Raw genomic sequence first — 17,284 nt, forward strand, 5'->3', positions numbered from 1 at the left:
GTTATAACAGGTACTTTATAAATGCTTAAGATCATTGCTTACCAGTATAGTTGATACGTGCTTCACTTTGTTTATGGTTATACCCAAGAAGCATAAAGGCCATTAATATTTCAATTATAAATGTGAATTATGATTTTCATGATCTCCTTGAGGCAGAAATTTGTCTTCACAGAGAAACTATTTACTTTTATTTAATAAAAGAAACATTTTTACCTTGATGCTTTTGAACCCCTCTATAAACTCCTCTGAACATAGGATCTGTCAAGTTGATACCAATATCTATGGAAAGCAAAAGTAAAATAAATGATCGGTAAGACCTTGTGGGTAAAATTGCAGTATTTCTAGAATCTCTCGCCTGGCTTTAGTATATCTCCATATCAATAGGTGTTTCCAAGGGGTGGAGAGAAGTAGTTATCTACGTATCAATAGGTAATTACAAGGGCCAGCAAGGGACTGGAGAGATAAGATGGAGTTTTTTAACTCTGCTGGAGAAGCCCAGTCGAGAGGGATGAGGGACAACTGCTTCTAAGGAATAAACGGGTTTCTTAAACTTTATTTCTCCCTTTGACTGATTTCGGTGTATTTTGCTCCAGGATTTCCCCTCCCTGGAGTTACATCTGGCAGTAGTCAGCAAGACCTCTGAACCGGAAATCTGTCTACATGTGTGCAAGCCTTGGGTGGGCTGCCCCAGAGATCGTGGGAAGATGCACGGAACCCCCTGTGGATAGTGGGGAGTTCCCAGGGCTGCAGCAGTAGAGGATGCAGCTTTACGCAGGAAGCCCCTACCTCTGCGGCTTCCAATTGAGGAGCCTTAGTGGGAAATTGGTCTGGATAAACTACCTCCTAGAGGGGTGGGGCCTTCCCCACAATTGGGGAAGGGTGGAGACACAGGAAGCTGTGGAATTAGCCCTCCGTGAGGCAGAAGACTGCTTAGAGGCCCTGAGTGGCCATGTAGCAGCTGGCATTGTAGGGTATTTCTTCGTCAAGACAGTGGAAAGGATCATCAAGGAGACAGATAGACGCTGGCATAGCTTGGTGCCTTCGGCCCCAGGGATGGAAGAGGATGGTGGGGGAGGTGGCGGGGCGGGGGGGCGGTGAGGATGCGGGGCCAGGGGCCAATCTGCTGCTGAGGCCACTACCTGAGGTACCAGCCCCACCTGGCAGTAATTAAAAAAATAAAAACAAAACCGCAGGCTCCTCAGGAGAGGAGCCGCCTCCTCCCCAGGTTGTGGAGCACTCCATGCTCCATCCCTGTACTCAGGATGAGCTGGTGGACATGAGCATCCGTATAGGCAGAAGCCACTGGAATCTCCGCCTACACGGCTTTACGTCTTTGGGATATGGGGGTGGAAAACATTGTTATTGTTATGTTGGATCCTGAAATGAGTAGATTGGCTTCCCTGAGGACTCACCCTTCCCTCTAGCAGTGGTTGCAAAGTGCCCATCATGCCTCAGGGAATCAGACTCTTTTGGATTGGCTGACAGCTGCCATCAGGGGAGTTTGGCCTAATCAGGGTGATATACCATACTTACCCACCAGCTAGAAAATGTATGTAGAGCTCCAACATGTGTTGTGGGAATTGGATATGAAAAATATCATCTATAACACAGACCCCCAGGGCCCTGATGAGTTGTTCATGGTAGGAATGAGAAATCTGGTGCTGCATACAGCTCCCCCATCCCTCTTTGGGTCCCTAGTGACCGCTCTTGCCTCCCACATAGGGCAACCCATAAGTGGGGCTACTCGTACTTTAGCAGATCTGGGGGAGGTTGAAACAATAAGGGCACGGAAGGAAGTATGGGCTATGACTGAAAGGAGAGGTGCAAAAGGCCCTGTGAAGGTCTTGAGAACCCAGATGTGGATTTGATAAAGGCTAGGGTAGTGAAAGAAAAACTTGATGGGCAGTCCAACAGGATCTTGTTAGAACTGTGGCACCAATTAAAGCCAGAGCAGCAGTTCCAGCCGCTCAGGTCCAGGACACTGAAGCTAGAGTCAAAGCCTCATGTCTGGCCTGTGTCCCTGCAAAACTTCCTCGGGAACAGTACTCAGGATTTGCCTGGGCCCTCACCCCCACCAGAGGGCAACTGGGCATCGTGGTTCAACTGGGGGTGGGAGGGTCAAGGTCCCCACCTTGGGGGACCATGGTGGGGACTGGAGGCTACATGTAGAATTAGCAATTCATTGGTCCTCTGTAAATGCACGTGTCCTGGCGCTGGTGGACACAGGAGCTGAGTGTTCTCTGATTTATGGCAACACTGAGTGTTTTCCTGGGACCCCTGCTGTGATAGATGGCTATGGGGGTAAGGCAATTAAGAGTGAGGAAAGCCCAAATTCCATTGGGAACAGGGCGTTTACCTACAAAGGAGTATACTGTGTACATTTCTCCCATCCCTGAATACATTTTCTGGGTAGATATCCTGCAGGGTCTGTGGTTACAGACCACTGCAGGTGAGTTCAAACTGAGGGTACATGTGGTTAAAGGCAGTTCTGAGGGGACATGCTAAGCACCCACCTGTAGCTCTCCCTGTACCTCAGCGGGTGACAAATACTAAGCAGTATAAATTGTCGGGGGGTGGGGGAGGAACACAGGAGATTGGAGAAACTCTATAGGAGTTGGAGAAGGTGGGCATCATAAAGCCCACTCATAGTCCTTTTAATTCCTCAGTGTGGCCAATGAAAAAGCCAGACGGCTCCTGGTGTATGACCACAGACTACAGGAAATTGAATAAAGTCACACTCCCTTTGCATGCTGCTGTCCCTTCTATAGCAGCCCATATGGTCACACTCAGTCATGAACTGGGGACGTATCATTATGTTGTAGACCTTGCTAATGCTTTCTTTTCTATTGACATAGCACAGGAAAGTCACGAACAGTTTGCCTTCACGTGGGAAGGCCAGCAGTAGACATTCACTGTCCTTCCCACAGGGATACCTCCACCATTTGTCACGGACTTGTAGCCCAGGACTTAGCCACATGGAAGAAACCACAAACGGTGTGGCTGTATCACTACATTGATGATATTATGCTCATGTCTGATTCTCTTTGAGAGTTAGAAGGGGCAGTTCTTAGACTGCTGCAACATCTACAGGAGAAAGGATGGGCTGTGAACAGCACCATAGTTCAGGGAACTGGTTTGTCTGTAAAATTCTTGGAGATTGTCTGGTCAGGTAAAACTAAAGTTATTCCTGAAGCAGTCATAGACAAGGTCCAGGCTTTCCCTATCCCAACCACTGTGGCAGTATTACAAGAATTTTTGGGTCTTTTGGGCTACTGGAGAGTGTTTATTCTGCACTTGGCACAAATTCTGAAGTTGGTACAAAAGGGCAGCAGGTGGGACTGGGATGAAATATCTGCAGCTGCTTTTATTGCTGCTAAGAGAGCAGCCAAGGCTGTACAGACCTGAGTGTAATGGGCTCATCAAGGCCCTGTGAGCTGGATGTTCATGTAACCGAAGATGGTTATGGATGAGTTCCTTGGCAGTGGCTTGAACAGACACTCCAACCTATTGGATTCTGGCCACAACTATGGAAAGGAGCAGAGGTCTGGTACAACCTGATAGAGAAGCAACTGGCTGCTGTGTATCCTGCCTTGGTGGCTACGGAGCCCATCACCGGAAAAGCTCCAACCAACGCAATAACCACCTATCCCATTGTAGGGTGGGTGAGAGACTGAACCCAAAGGCCACAGAGTGGGGTGGCACAGATGCCTACATTGGCCAAATCGGGTGCATATTTACAGCAGTGCAGTACTCTCTCTACTAGCCCCTTAAATGGAGAACTCCAATGCTTATTGGGGCCAGTGACATATTTAGGTGGAAAGCAGGAAGAACTTGCTTTTGAGCCATTGGTAGCGGAGAGTCCTTATCAGGAGGGAAAAGCCCCTATACCTGAAGATGCTTGGTATACAGACAGCTCCAGTTGTGGGCAGCTCCCAAAGTGGAGTGCTGTGGCTTTCCATCCTAAGACTGAGACAATATGGATGGAGGAGGGAGAGGGGAAGAGCAGCCAATGGGCTGAGTTGAGGGTAGTATGGCCCATGATCACCCAGGAGCCTTCCCCCATAGTTGTCTGCACTGACAGCTGGACTGTCTATCGGGGCTTGACCTTGTGGCTACCGACATGGTACCATGCCAGCTGGATGGTTGGTCACCTGCACCTTTGGGAGCAAGAGCTGTGGCAAGACCTATGGGCCTCTGGTCAGACTGAGACTGTTACTGTATATCATGTGACTGGCCATTTGCTTTTGGCATCCCCAGAGAATGATGAAGCAGACAGAATGGCCCAGATGTACTGGTTAGAAGGAAAGTCTGCCTCTGATGTAGCACAACGGTTACATCAGCATTTGTTGCATGTGGGGCAAGACAATGTGGGCTGTAGCCCATCAGTGGGGCTTGCCATTGACCACTGAAGAATTCAGCAGAGCCTGGAAGGAGTGCCTTGTGTGCTCTAAGAGGGACTAAACACTGAGTCCTGCAGCAACATGGGACAATAGTAAAGGAGCCAATACCCCTTGTCAGGTGGCAGATAGACTATATTGGGCCTCTGCCTTTATCAGAAGGATATCAGTATGCTATGACTTGTGTGGACACAGCTACTGGATTATTGGTTGCTTTTCCTGCACATTGTACAGATCAGCAAACCACCAAGAGGGGCCTAGAGCATCTCTCTGCAGCCTATGGCCGGCCGCAGGTGATTGAAAGTGATCAAGGCACCCACTTTACTGGACATGCGTTACAAGGATGGGTACAGCAATTAGGAATAAAGTGGAAGTTTCATGTACCATATAACCCTACCAAGGCAGGCATGAAAGAGAGGTACAACAGTTTGTTGAAATCTGGCCTTAAGTCGGACACCAGTAGTCTATGAGGCTGGTCAGTTCACTTATGGACAGTGCTACGGCATTTGAATGAGAAGCCCCAAAAAGGAGACTTTAGCCCTATAGATGTGCTGACACACGTTGCTGCCTCTCCTATATAACTGTACATGCAAAGCAAAGATGAGTTACTGAAGCCAGGATATGCCCAGCAGAGCAACATCCTGCTGCCAGCCCCTCCTGAATTAAAACCCTGGAGACACTGTTGAACGGACGTGGCCCTGGACATTTCGATTCATGGAACAGCAATGGCTGCCCCTTCTGGCACCTTGGGGAAAAGGCCTGGAAGCGGGCCTCCTGCGTATTCCTGGAGTAACAGCAGAGTGGCCCCCAAAGACCACAGTAGTGTACCCAAAACATCCAGGAGTTAAGAGCATCTTACAGGGAAGCTTTGTTTTATCTTTACGGCCAGTGCATGAACCTCCCGTAGCCCTACATATTGACCCATCTGTAAGTCCCAAAAGGAGCAGGATGAAAGTCTGGTATATTAGACCAGGACGAGATCCCATTCCTGCCACTGTCCTATCACAGGACCACTCTCTCGAATGTGCCGTACCTGATGGACAAGATTTGCCTATGCTGGTGTCATTAAAACATGTATCTTATCACCCTTAAGGATGTTTTCTTCTACAGTCCTTGTGGCCTGGATGCACCCCCTGGCTGCAGCTGCCATGGGATGATTGCTCTGAACTCTCTACCTCTTCAGCTACTGCCTGCTGGAATAGGCAAGCTATGGATTTAATCTGCATAGGATTTTGAACCTGGCTGAATCCTCTGGTTTAAGGATTATCATGATTTTATTCCTGTTGTTATTCTATGTCATTAGTCTGGTCACAATGCTCCAAGTTTTCTCACCCAGGGACCATTGTGGAAGAGGGGGAATGAGTAGATTGTAAAGTGAGATTTCTGGAGGGGTGGCCTGTGGGTAAAACTGTAATATTTTCAGAATCTCTTGCCTGGCTTTAGTTCATCTCCATATCAACAGGTGTTCCTAAGAGGTGGAGAGAAGTAGTTCATCTCCATATCAATGGGTAATTACCTGGGCAACTGGGGGCTTATCTGAACCTGAGTTTTGGGGGAGGTTTCATTTGCTTCTGCTGGAGCAGGAGACAGCTGGCCCCCAGACCACAGTTTGTAAGTGATAAATGGGTTTTAAACTTTACCTCTTCCTTTGACTGATTTCGGTTTTAGATGTATTTTGCCCTGGGATTTCCCCTCCCCGGAGTTACAGGGTCTTATGTACAGGGACTCTAGGAGCGGTTGGTTGGATAAGGTTGTGCTCTGCCATTGTGGACAGGAGGGAATTGATAATGACTACACGAGTGCCAGGGGAGAGGGGAAAAGGACTGTGTGCTTTGCTAGGAAGGATCATTCTTGTGCGACAGGAACTCCAGGGAACAAAACCTTGGTCAGTGAAGTGTGCCTCCCAATAAGATGTTTCCTGGTTTTGGCCAGCCCTGGGCTGTCAACATAGCACATACTTAGCATACTGCTGGGAGGAAGCCATGTGAACACACAGTTATTCTGAAACAAAAGGTTACACAACAGCAGCGTTTGTCCCTAGAAGAGTACGTGGGAAGAAGGGGAATAACAAGATGTGAAGTCTGATGGTGATGGCTATGGGCAATAAAACGTCTTCCTTATTGAAAATGTACACCCTTTAGCTTTAACATGAGGAGAATCTCCAAACTCGTGGTGATGGGTGGCCACTGCCTTCCAATAGACCCCTACATTGTTTCTGCTGAGTTTCAGCTTCTTCTTAGTATATTCTCTGATTTCTGTCTAGCTTGCTCTCAGTGAGCTGTGCTGCTTCAACAATCAGAAAAGCCTTGAAAGATAAATGGGAGTTTGGATAATTCAAGAGATGGTAGGGAGAGTACTCCAGGCATTTGAAAATGCAGAAGAAAGGCACAATGCAGAAAATTTAAGACATTTGGGCAACAGCATATATATCAATATCAAGTGGGAGATGAATTTACACTTGGTACCTTTTAAAGGACTACTAACAAACAAACATCATACTGTTAAGTAAAATACAGGGGTTAGGTGGAATGGCTCCTGGTCACAAGAAATCAACATCTACTTTCTTTTCAAGTAAGGGAAGGAAATTAGCGAAGAGGACAGGCTGAGAAAGGAAACCCAGGGAAAAGGAGAAAGACCTTGATGCCTAGAACAATCATTCAAAGGAGTCAGTGTACAGTCACACCCATATGCTTATGATTACATCATCTGTGCTATGGAGAGTCATAGATAATCATCAGCACAGAAACAGCCTGTATCTCTTCTAGGTCATTTCTTCTCTGTGCAGATTAGAATTTTTCCAAAGCAACCTCTCACTAGAAAACAAAGTGAAAAACAAAATGAAACTGAAAAGCAATCATATATACTAAGTAAACTTTATGACACTAATTTGAAAAGTGAATTGAACATCAGTTTATAGGCTCAGTTTATGAAGCCTCTCCTCACCTAACTGATAAATTGTTCTTCAATGCTTATCCTGAAGCAAACATTCACTGAGGCCAATTCCAAGGTGAAACCACTTCCTTTTGGAACCTACATCTTCCTGATGTGGGCCAGTCCTTCTTTCCGGTGCAAAGTTACAAGGTACTTCAAAGATCTATATTCAGTCTTAGGCTTTGGGATATCCTGCACTGACTCTGCCACTGATTTCATCTCCTTTTGCAAGAATCTCCTGTGACTCACAGACCTTAGCCCTTTTCCTTCCAAAGTATGGTTTGAATCAATTGTATTCCTCAGCCAGTTACTAGAGCTGCTTTCTATATCCTTTGATAGACTGTTTCACCTTAAGACTTGGTGAAGAGGCTCATAACATGCCACCTCAAAATGACACTTTGGCATATTGGTTATTTTGAGCTGAAAGCACTTGAGAAACAGTAGATGCAGCAAAGGCTCTCTGATCTCCCCCTCTCTACCTAAAAGCAGGTCATAAAGCCTCCCACGAGAAAGGTACCCTCCCAGTACCAGGAAGAGAAGAACATGCTTATGAGACTGGGGGTCAAAGTCAAAATGGATCTGCACAAACAAACCCAAAGTAACCTTTATCTTCCACTAGTTTCCCTATGTATTTTCTCTCCTTAAGTGAACTTCGGTGGGTGAGTTTTAGACTGCTGATGAGCCAGCTTTGAAAAGGGGAGGTTCCACTGCATCCCAAGTCCCATTACTTTGCAACTATTAAGTATAGATTCTTACTGCTATTCAGATTGATATAAACACCTGGGTTATGATCATCAGATAAAGTCATAGAAATTAGTTTCAAGTATAACCTAGGACACAATGTTGAAGTATCCTCCAGGAGGGTGTAGTGTTTCCCATGAAACACAAATAGTTCTGCTTCCTGCTTCTTTCCCCATTAGAATCACTGGGTGTAGTTTTAAGGGACAGCCACTTATTCTGCAGTTAGTGAAGAGGGGAATGCAGGAGAATCACAACCTGGTGATAGTCACTTGTCCTCAATCAAAATCTAAGGCTGCTTTTATAACACTGATTTAATTTTTCATGCAATTTATTCCATGTAAAGCTTGTTCACATATCAATCTTTCCATGGGACTAACATGGTGTTTTCCAAAGTATTGTTCACAACTCATTGCAGGCAGAGAAATCATTGTAGTGGGTCGGTAATAGGCAGAATTTTTTACATGACAGAGAATAAAACATTATCAGAGGAAGTCACATTTGTGTTATTTAAAAAATCTGATGTTTGTTTTTATGATTTGGTATTAAACTAAAAGATAGGGAAGGATATACTTCAAACTTTTAATAATGGTTACCTCAGAAGAGTGGAAAGGAAGGTGATCACACACAAAAAAATTTATTCCAATTAAACCAAACTTCTTCAAAAAGTCTTTTCTAGCTTATCTAATTTGGATTCCTTTATCAATTTTCTTACCACCTTAGTACTAAAACTACACATTTTTATACCCACCCATTCATACTTCCATTAAACAGCCACTGAGCTGTGCCCCTGGGGAACAAACATAATCACTATGGATTATCTGCCTTAAGAGTGTGGTCTAGTGGGAAAGGCAGATAAATATCTTTTTTGAGTGTTTCATGGCTTTTATTCCATCTCCCCTATCAATTATATCATAGATTGGAGGGGAATGGTTGAGAGACACAACTAGAAAGAGTCTACAATCTTTGAGGACTTATCCCCTAACCCCACCCCAGGCTCTCCCTAGAATTTTTTAAATGGCTTTTGTGGCAATTAACACATTCTCTCCTGCATTTGCTTTGACTGTACATAAGCCTGATTGTACATATCTATCCAGTCTGAAAACTAACTGTACTACCAGATTTTTTTTTCATAGTTCTACATATGTAGATGTCTCTGGGGAAGGAAAGCTCTTAAAATAACTCAGAACTAAGTTTATAATACTAACCTCTCTCTCCTGAGAGTCAGACTACAATTCCAATTGCTCAGCAAATGTCTCCACCTGGATGACCTTTAAGAATCTCAAACTTAACCGAATTCACATGCATCTTGCTACCTCTCTCACTCACTACTCAAGTAATCTCGCTTCCGTTTCACATTTAGGTTTTCATGCCAACCCTGAGTCATATTTACTCTCCCTTACCTGTCATTAATACGGCACCAAGAGCTGCACATGTACGTTTCTTCTATTTGGCTTTCCCTTTTCTACTGCCCTAGCTCAAGCTCTAAAATGCTTCCCTGCTTCGCCCTCTACCCCCACCAACCTACACAATAGCTCTCAGGATCACTTCAGTAAAGCAAAGATGTGATCACTGTCATTTCCCACCTTTAAGAAGCTGGCAACTCCACGAGGGCAAGGATCATGCCCAGCTTTACCCACTGTTTACCATAGCCCAAGGTTCTTGGTGTATAACTGGCACTCGGTGGCATTCGTCAGTAGCCTCTGTGAAGTTCCACGCTACACAAAACTAAACTCGGCAAGACATTCGAGTGCCAAGTTACCCTTCCAATCCCAGCTCTCACAATGCCCTCCAGGGTTTCCTAAGTGCCTGGCAGTAAATATTCTTACCCTTGGTTCCTGTCGCATTCCCGTTCTTTTGTTCTACATATGCTGAGTGGATTATTTTATTTGCCGAATAACGGAACTTGTTCTTTCCACTATTTGTGTACTCTAGTTTCTCCACCCGATTACGATGCCAGCAGAGCAGGGAACGGGTCTTTGGGCCCTGTCCTCTAGGCTAGTGCCTAGCCCTACCCGCACTCGGTAACTGAAGTGGATGCACGAATTGGCGAGTGCACGGGTCTCTCGAAGCCGTCATCGTCTCTGCCACGGAGAGAGAGAACGGGCAGGAGATGCACATGGGACTGAAGAGAACATAGTGACTGGCTGCTAAGACGAGTCTTTGTAGTTTTGCTTTTTTATTTTTATCGAATACAACGCTGTTGAAAACAGCATAAATCACAACTGAACCGCTCGTGAATTTCATAAACAAGCATCCGTGCAACTAGCACCTAGACCGACAACTGGAACACTACCCGCACCCAGAGGCCTCCCCGCACCGTCTTCCACTGAGTGCCCTTTCCACGTTCAAAAGGCCGAAGAGTCCAAGCGCTGAGCCCTCAGGCCACGATGAGCGACGCCCGGGGGTAGTCAGAGGGCCCCAGAACCGAGATAAAACTCACCCACAAACTTGAAACGACTCATGACCGTACGGCAGGATCCAGCGCGGCGGAAGCGGAAGTGGCCGCTGCGCGTCCCGCCCTTCCGGCAGCTCCGTTCCACCCCCGAACCACCGGCCGCGGATTTCCCGGGAGCCCCCGCGGCCGCTGGAGGTGAGCGGGCCGCAATGGCGTTTTCCGCTTCGGCCGCCTACTTGACCCACCAGCAGAAGGTGTTGCGGCTTTATAAGCGGGCGCTGCGCCACCTGGAGTCGTGGTGCATCCACAGGTGGGAGAGGGGGACCCAGGGCGTGGGGAGGTGACCCCAGGGGCCGCCATGGAGGCTGCGAGGCCCCGGGGACCGAGCGCGGCTCAAGGACTTCGGGGACAGATTGGGGAGGCGGCCCATAGACCGGGTTCGATCGCAGCCTTCGTCGTCCATAGCTACGGGATCTTGGAGATCCCGTTTATCTGACCCAGGCCTCAGGTTTCTTTTCTGGAAAACGGACTTAGGACCCGGCGCACAGGGTTGCATAACGATTACATGAAATAAAGGAAAGTGACTACAACTCTGATTATAATGCGTTCAGCGCTACTGAATAATAGCTTTCTTCATGAACTTCTCGATCCTAATATTAGCAGTAATTAATATGGGCGTTGTTTAGTCCTCACAACTCTAGTTGTTCGTGATCATTTCGCCTTATTTTATAGAGGAGGAAATAGAGGCATAGAGAGGGACTTGACAAGGCCCTACAGCTGGTCAGGATTTTAAAAAAAACCTCAGGTGTCTAACTCGGAAGCATCGTCATTCTCCAGCCCCTCCCATCAGCGTTCCTTTTGTTAGTGTCATGCAGTCCTTTTCACTACCTTCGCATCCTACATAATTGTTTACCTCATACACAACCCTCTTCTTTCCTCTCTAACCATCAGAGACTAGTCTTAGAACTTAGTCTTAAAACATAGATTTTCATGACCTAGATGCAGTGCATGGTGAGTGGCAAACCAAGACGTGTGACCTCTACTCCCTTTTCAGAATCCTAAAACCTAGTTCTAGGAGAAGGGCTTCTGGAAGAATCTCTAAATGATGGGATACTGAGCAGGTTTGGAAGAGTTGTGGAGGGTATGCTTGAAGCCCAGGTTACATATCTGTGGTTATTGTAAAGTCATAGGTACTTCTCGGCTAAGCGGGAGGATGGCCTGGCTTGGTGGTGTAGGATTGTTAGTTTCTTCCCTGCTTTTTCCTTATTAATTAATCCGACAGAATTTGCAGTTCAGGTTTTATGTTGGATGCTGAGTAAATAAAAGAACTTGGCAACTCGGATAAACGGGGAAGATGGTCATGTAAACAAGTAGATACCTCAGAAAATTACCAATCTTTTTAAAGATGAAGTCAAGCCATCAAGAATTCAGGTAATGCTGAACTACAGCTGGAAATAGTAAAGCCATAGTCGTGGAGGAAAGAAGTATCTACTATAATAACATTGACTCCGCATTTTAAAAGATCTCACTGACCTCCTTTCTCATACTTGCTTTATTTTTCTCCCTCCATTTGCCCTCCTAGTGCTATTTGTTCCCCATGGTTCCATCCTTGGCTGTCTGTTACTATTGTATATACTTGGGGCAGCCTCATCTAATGCTTGGACTTGAATTGTCTTATGCCTATGCTCATTTGTCCCTAGAGCTGTATTTCCAACTATTTGATAGATCAGCTAGTTCTCTGAAACTCAACTTGTCTAAATTCTTTAAAACCAAACTCATTTTTTCACTATCCCATTCTGATTGTCTTCCCAGGTTCCCTGCCTCAGTTAGTGGCATTACTAGTAATTCATTTACTCAGTCTTAGAATTGTTCTCAAGTACTTCATTTACCCCTCTGCCAGTGATATACATACTTATATGCCGTGTATAATTGGGCACTGATTTTTGTAAATTCTCTCCCCAGTGTAATATTTATCACTGATATTGAGCATTAAGGAGGTAGGTACCAGGCCCTGTTTGAAGCATGTTTATGTTTTTTAGCTCTTTGAATCTTTAGGATAACCTTAAAATATAGATACTGTTATTAATACTTTTATAGAGGAGGAACCCATGGCTTAAAGACATTAGAAACTTAACCCATAAACACAATTTTATAGTCTAAATGTTTCTCTACTGTCTCCTGTCTGTTCCCATCACTGTTGCCTACTTCAGGCCCTTCTCATCTGTGGCGTGGATTATTGTCAATGCCTCCTAATGATCTCTGCCCAGTTTCTTCTAAAACCTGACCTAAGATCGTGCAGCTGGCATCAGAGTCAGGATTCAAATCCAGGTCTGTGATTGAAACAATATTTCAATCACATGGTTTTCACCATGTAACACCTCCCTTACTCATCTTTGTATCTCCAGAATTTAACACAGGGTCTAGTACAGGGTAGGAGAAAATTCGGTAAGTTGGCACTCAGTGAATGTTGAATCATCTACAGAGGCTACAGCTAGTTTTTCTCTTTTGCTAATTAGCTTTTTCCTTTTTTGTTTAAGTCATCAGTCCTTTGTTGGAGGAGAGAGGTGGGAAGTGGCTAGGCTGTATTTGACATTTTTTTGTTGCTGGTGTTGGGGGGCTGCTGTGAAAGCCGTCATAGTGATGTGGCTGTTCCATCAGCAGGGTCTGGGGAGGTGCCAGGAAATTACACTGCTCATCCAGAAGGCGTTGGTGGAAGTACAGCCTCTTGTCAGACAGTAATCCTGCCCAGTTGAGTAGATAACATTTGTGATACCAAAAACCATTTTGGTTTAAGGGACAAATACCGGTACTTCGCTTGTTTGCTGAGAGCCCGGTTTGAAGAACATAGGAATGAAAAGGATATGGTGAAAGCCACTCAGCTGCTTAGGGAGGCGGAGGAAGAATTCTGGCACAGTCAGCATCCGCAGCCGTACATCTTCCCTGACTCTCCCGGGGGCACCTCCTATGAGAGATACGAGTGTTACAAGGTAGGTGAGGACTGCCTCCTGAGAGGCGATTTTGTTTCTCTAATCCCAAGAAACCTCAGCCTTAGAAACTACTTGCCCTTTTCAGGGTAACTAGGAGATTACTTCCCTGACAGTTGTAGATACTTTTCTTCAGGTGTCAGTATTCTCCCAGATGACATTAAGACTTTTCTTTCTAAATTAGGCTTCACGGTCTTGTAGTATCTCTTTGGCAAATCAGAGTGCTAACATCCTTGGTAAATAACTCATTTTTGGACCTTAAAGTTAACCTGTTTGGGCTGGGGCTTAGTATTTTTGAGAAAATCTAGGTGATAACTTCCGGATAACAAGCCCGCTCTGGAGGTGTAGAGAATGCAGATGGGGAGGAAGTATACCAGCCCTTTCAACTGCCCTTGCCATTTTTCAGCCCTTGGCTATTTCATCTAAGGCATTCTCTTATGTTGGTTCCTGCTTTCCCCTGCTGTTCACTGTTTAGTGTCGGCAATAGTCTGGCACTTGTAATGCTTATGAAAATTCACCATGTCTCCTGAGCAGGTCCTGTCAGTGGCAATATAAATGCCTCCTGTGGAGTGATGCCATGATTTCCTCTCCTGACAGGTTCCTGAGTGGTGCTTAGATGACTGGCACCCTTCTGAGAAGGCAATGTACCCTGATTACTTTGCCAAGAGAGAGCAGTGGAAGAAACTGCGGAGGGAAAGCTGGGAGCGAGAGGTGAGTCTTCCCTACATTTTACCGGAAAGCTTGGCTCATGTGGTCACCTGAAAGGTGCTCTGGTTTTGCTCCCCCCGTGCAGAGATCGGTTCCAGCCAGGACAGTCGCTCTGGCCCCTTGCTTCTCAGCTAGACATACTTTCCTTTCTAAGGGTGTGAAATGCACCACATACAACCGTCTTACAAATAGGTTGCAATGTGTTTGCCAGTCTTTTGGGTTTTCTGTTCTCTAATTTCGCTTCTCCCCTCCTCAGTCCTTCGCCATACCCTGCTGTCCCTTATCTTTCCCCTCCACAGTGCTTTGGACATTGTTTACTCACCTTACGATGTCTTGTCTGATACACATTTTTAAAGGCTCAGTCTTGCTGTAGTTGTGAAGAATATATTGGAAAGGGCAAGGGGAGAAGAGAGACGAATATGGGGTCATTGTAGTTCAGTCAGAAGGTTATAGCAATCAGCGCTCAGGTGGATGCAGTGGATATGGAAGGGCACAGATTCAGGGTAACATTTGGAGGGGTATGGGGATTGACTGGGTGTGGGGGATGCCCAGGGGACATGGAGGAATCAAGAATGGCTTCCAGGGCTTAAGCTTTAACTTAAAATATGGAGTTTGGTGATGGTCTTTATTGAGACAGGGAAGATGGGGAAAACAGGTGTCAGAGGGATGATGAAGTGTTCAGTTTTAAGTTTGTTAAATTTAAGAATGTTAAATTTGAGAATACTGTGAGACATCAAGTGCAGGTGTCAGAAGACAACTTTGGATGTAGTAATCTGGAACTCAAAGGAGAAAACAGAAATTTGTGAGTTATCAGTTGTCATTAAAAGCCGTGAAAATATTTGAGATCCTTGAGAGAGAGGAGTCATAGGAGCTCCTACCTACAAAGGTCGGGAAAAGGAGACCAAGGCGCATCCAGCAAGGGAGGGGGCCATCGGGGGTGTGACAGGAGAATCAAGAGGGTGTCACGGATGTGGCCAGGGCAGGGTCACCTTCGCTGATAGTTGCTAAAAGGTGGAATCGAGTGAGGATTGGAAATTATGTCCAGAGATTTCGGCTACAGGAAAGGCAGTAATGGCCTTTTCTGGAGGGTGGAATCACATTGATGAAAGTGAGCTGAAGGCGAGGAAGAGAAGGCATCAGGAGAAGTAATTCTCAAAGTTTTGCTGAGTACAGTGACTGGAGGGCAAGGATTGTTTTAAGATAAGAAATAAGGATGCATATTGCTGATTAGATTTGGAGCAAGGAAGAAATTGGTGACATTGAACAGAAATGAATAGGTAGAGGAGGAAAGTTTTTGAGAAGTAGGACCCCAAGCATGTATGGAGGCCTTTAAGAGAAAAGGGGTTCTTCCTCCATTATAATTGTGCAGAAGATGTAAATACACCTGGCTTAGAAGTTTTGATGATAGAAAAATGATGGACTTTGATGTGATGGCTTCTGTAGCGGGCACAGCATGTTGGGGAATGAGGGAAAGATGTATCATGGGGAAATTATGAGCTTGCTGGGGAATAGTTGTAAGATGGCCGTGTGGGGGTGAAGCTGGGAATGATTAGTGTATTGTAACATGAATTTGTTTCAGTATTTGCTTCTCTTTAGCATTATATACTAAATGGGTGCAGGCTTGAAGGTAGATGGTGCGGTTTGTCACTGTTGAGAGTGACAAGGGACTTGAGGTTATTTCAAGGGGACCTGATTACATGATGGAATCTCATCTAGCTGGATACAGAAGGGAAGTAAAGATGGAAGGTGATGCAGGAGAGAGGGGCAGTCTGGCTGGCTGGATCTGTGAACTGGCTATGTTGTGAGTTCTGAGAATTATTTTCAAGGAGCATTTTAGCACATGAGCTGAAAAGGGACACTAGTTGGATAGTGGAATATTTGAATTGATGATTTTGAAAGGTTCTGGTGATAAGGTCTAGGATGCTGACTGTTGGAAGTCCTTGGCCAAGGTAGAGAATAAAGCCTTTATGATGGAGGAGGGCAGTTTTCTAAGACATGTCTCATTGAAAACAAGGTGCATTTATTCCTGGAGACCAGCAGGTCCTTCTGCAGTTGCTCACTGTGACAGTCTCCTTCTCTCCACAAACACATTCCTCCTTTACCTGTTTGTCTCATCAACATCATTAAACAGCACGTGTGCCTAAGGCTCAGGTTAACCACAATCTAGAACTGATTTTTCCGCAAGAAATTTTAGAAAAACATTGCTCTAGAGTTAGGTCTCCTCTGTTAAGACAGTGGTTTTGGAGGTTGCCAGAACTGGGTACTTGGGCAATAGCAGGCAAAACTGAGCACATTTTTATCTGCGATTTCATATTATTTCTTGTCCTGTTTGCTACTTGGGGGGCTTTAAAGTTAACATCCCTAATATATATGAATTGAGTTTTCTCAATGGTGTTTTTAGAGAGCACGTAGCTGGAACACAAAAAAATGTTTTTCTGGAGGGGGAACAGGTGGGAGACTTTGAAGTGGAACTGGAATAGTAATTGTAATAGTTTTGCTTAATGAGTAAGGGGTGGGGTAGGAAATTGTTCTCAGCTTCGCTGTTTTAAGAATGGAAATACTTTATAGAAAGGAGAAAAGGTTTTGAGTTAAAGTGTGGGCATAAGAATATCGGTACATACAAAAAAACACTTCCCAGCGGCGAGGATCAGGAAGCATGTAATGTGACACACAGTAAAAACAAAGCTGACACTTCACTGCAGCCGACTTTACAGTTGTCAGTTTGACTCCTTTTCTAATTGTTCCTTACTCCTTCTAGATTAAGCAGCTGCAGGAGGAAACCCCGCTTGGTGGTCCTAAAACAGAAGCTTTGCCTCCAGCCCGAAAGGAAGGTGATTTACCCCCACTGTGGTGGCATATTGTGACCAGGCCCCGGGAGCGGCCCATGTAGAGAAGACGACACCTCACCAATCATGCTTGCAAGTGAAAGAAGTTATAGAATACACACACACTTGCCTTAATAAAAATAGCATGCTATGTCTGATGTGTTCTGGGGGTTAACATGCCAGCTGATTGTGCCACTGTTGTTTTCTTACCACTTGTGCATATAAAGAAAAGTACGTGCAATGTAGTCAAATGTCTTTTCTCCCCCATGAAGCCATATTGATAGCACATGTTAGCAGTAAGGG

General features: G+C 45.4%; 2 protein-coding genes across 9 annotated transcripts in view; one reads left to right on the forward strand and one right to left on the reverse strand.

The window, feature by feature from the left end:
* Nucleotides 1–10,573, reverse strand: part of TATDN1 (TatD DNase domain containing 1) — a 59,126-nt gene extending 48,553 nt beyond the window's left edge. For 5 of the 7 annotated variants that reach the window (XR_005024372.2, XR_008996174.1, XM_057497762.1 and 2 more), the window contains exons 1-2: nt 10,510–10,573; nt 214–279 (exon numbers count right to left, since the gene is read on the reverse strand). Coding sequence is in view for 4 of the 7 variants with exons in the window: in XM_057497762.1 (XP_057353745.1) it covers nt 214–279; nt 10,510–10,531 (88 nt within the window). In the remaining 3 variants the exon portion in view is untranslated. The remainder of the gene's footprint in view (nt 1–213; nt 280–10,509) is intronic. The other 2 variants (XM_057497763.1, XM_057497761.1) reach the window with 2 other exon arrangements.
* A 17-nt stretch (nt 10,574–10,590) lies between these two features.
* Nucleotides 10,591–17,134, forward strand: NDUFB9 (NADH:ubiquinone oxidoreductase subunit B9). Of its 2 annotated transcripts, XM_036883060.2 has the most exons (5): nt 10,611–10,774; nt 11,747–11,895; nt 13,259–13,451; nt 14,046–14,159; nt 16,915–17,134. In XM_036883060.2, the coding sequence occupies exons 2-5, from the start codon at nt 11,870–11,872 to the stop codon at nt 17,044–17,046; spliced, it is 465 nt and encodes a 154-aa protein (XP_036738955.1). In that variant the 5' UTR covers nt 10,611–10,774; nt 11,747–11,869; the 3' UTR covers nt 17,047–17,134. The 2 variants fall into 2 exon arrangements, with proteins under 2 accessions (XP_036738954.1, XP_036738955.1); XM_036883059.2 differs by lacking the exon at nt 11,747–11,895 and having other exon boundaries at nt 10,591–10,774.
* The last annotated feature ends 150 nt before the right edge of the window (nt 17,135–17,284 follow it).

The sequence above is a fragment of the Manis pentadactyla genome, chromosome 3 (assembly GCF_030020395.1).
Source record: "Manis pentadactyla isolate mManPen7 chromosome 3, mManPen7.hap1, whole genome shotgun sequence".
Classification (NCBI taxonomy): domain Eukaryota; kingdom Metazoa; phylum Chordata; class Mammalia; order Pholidota; family Manidae; genus Manis; species Manis pentadactyla.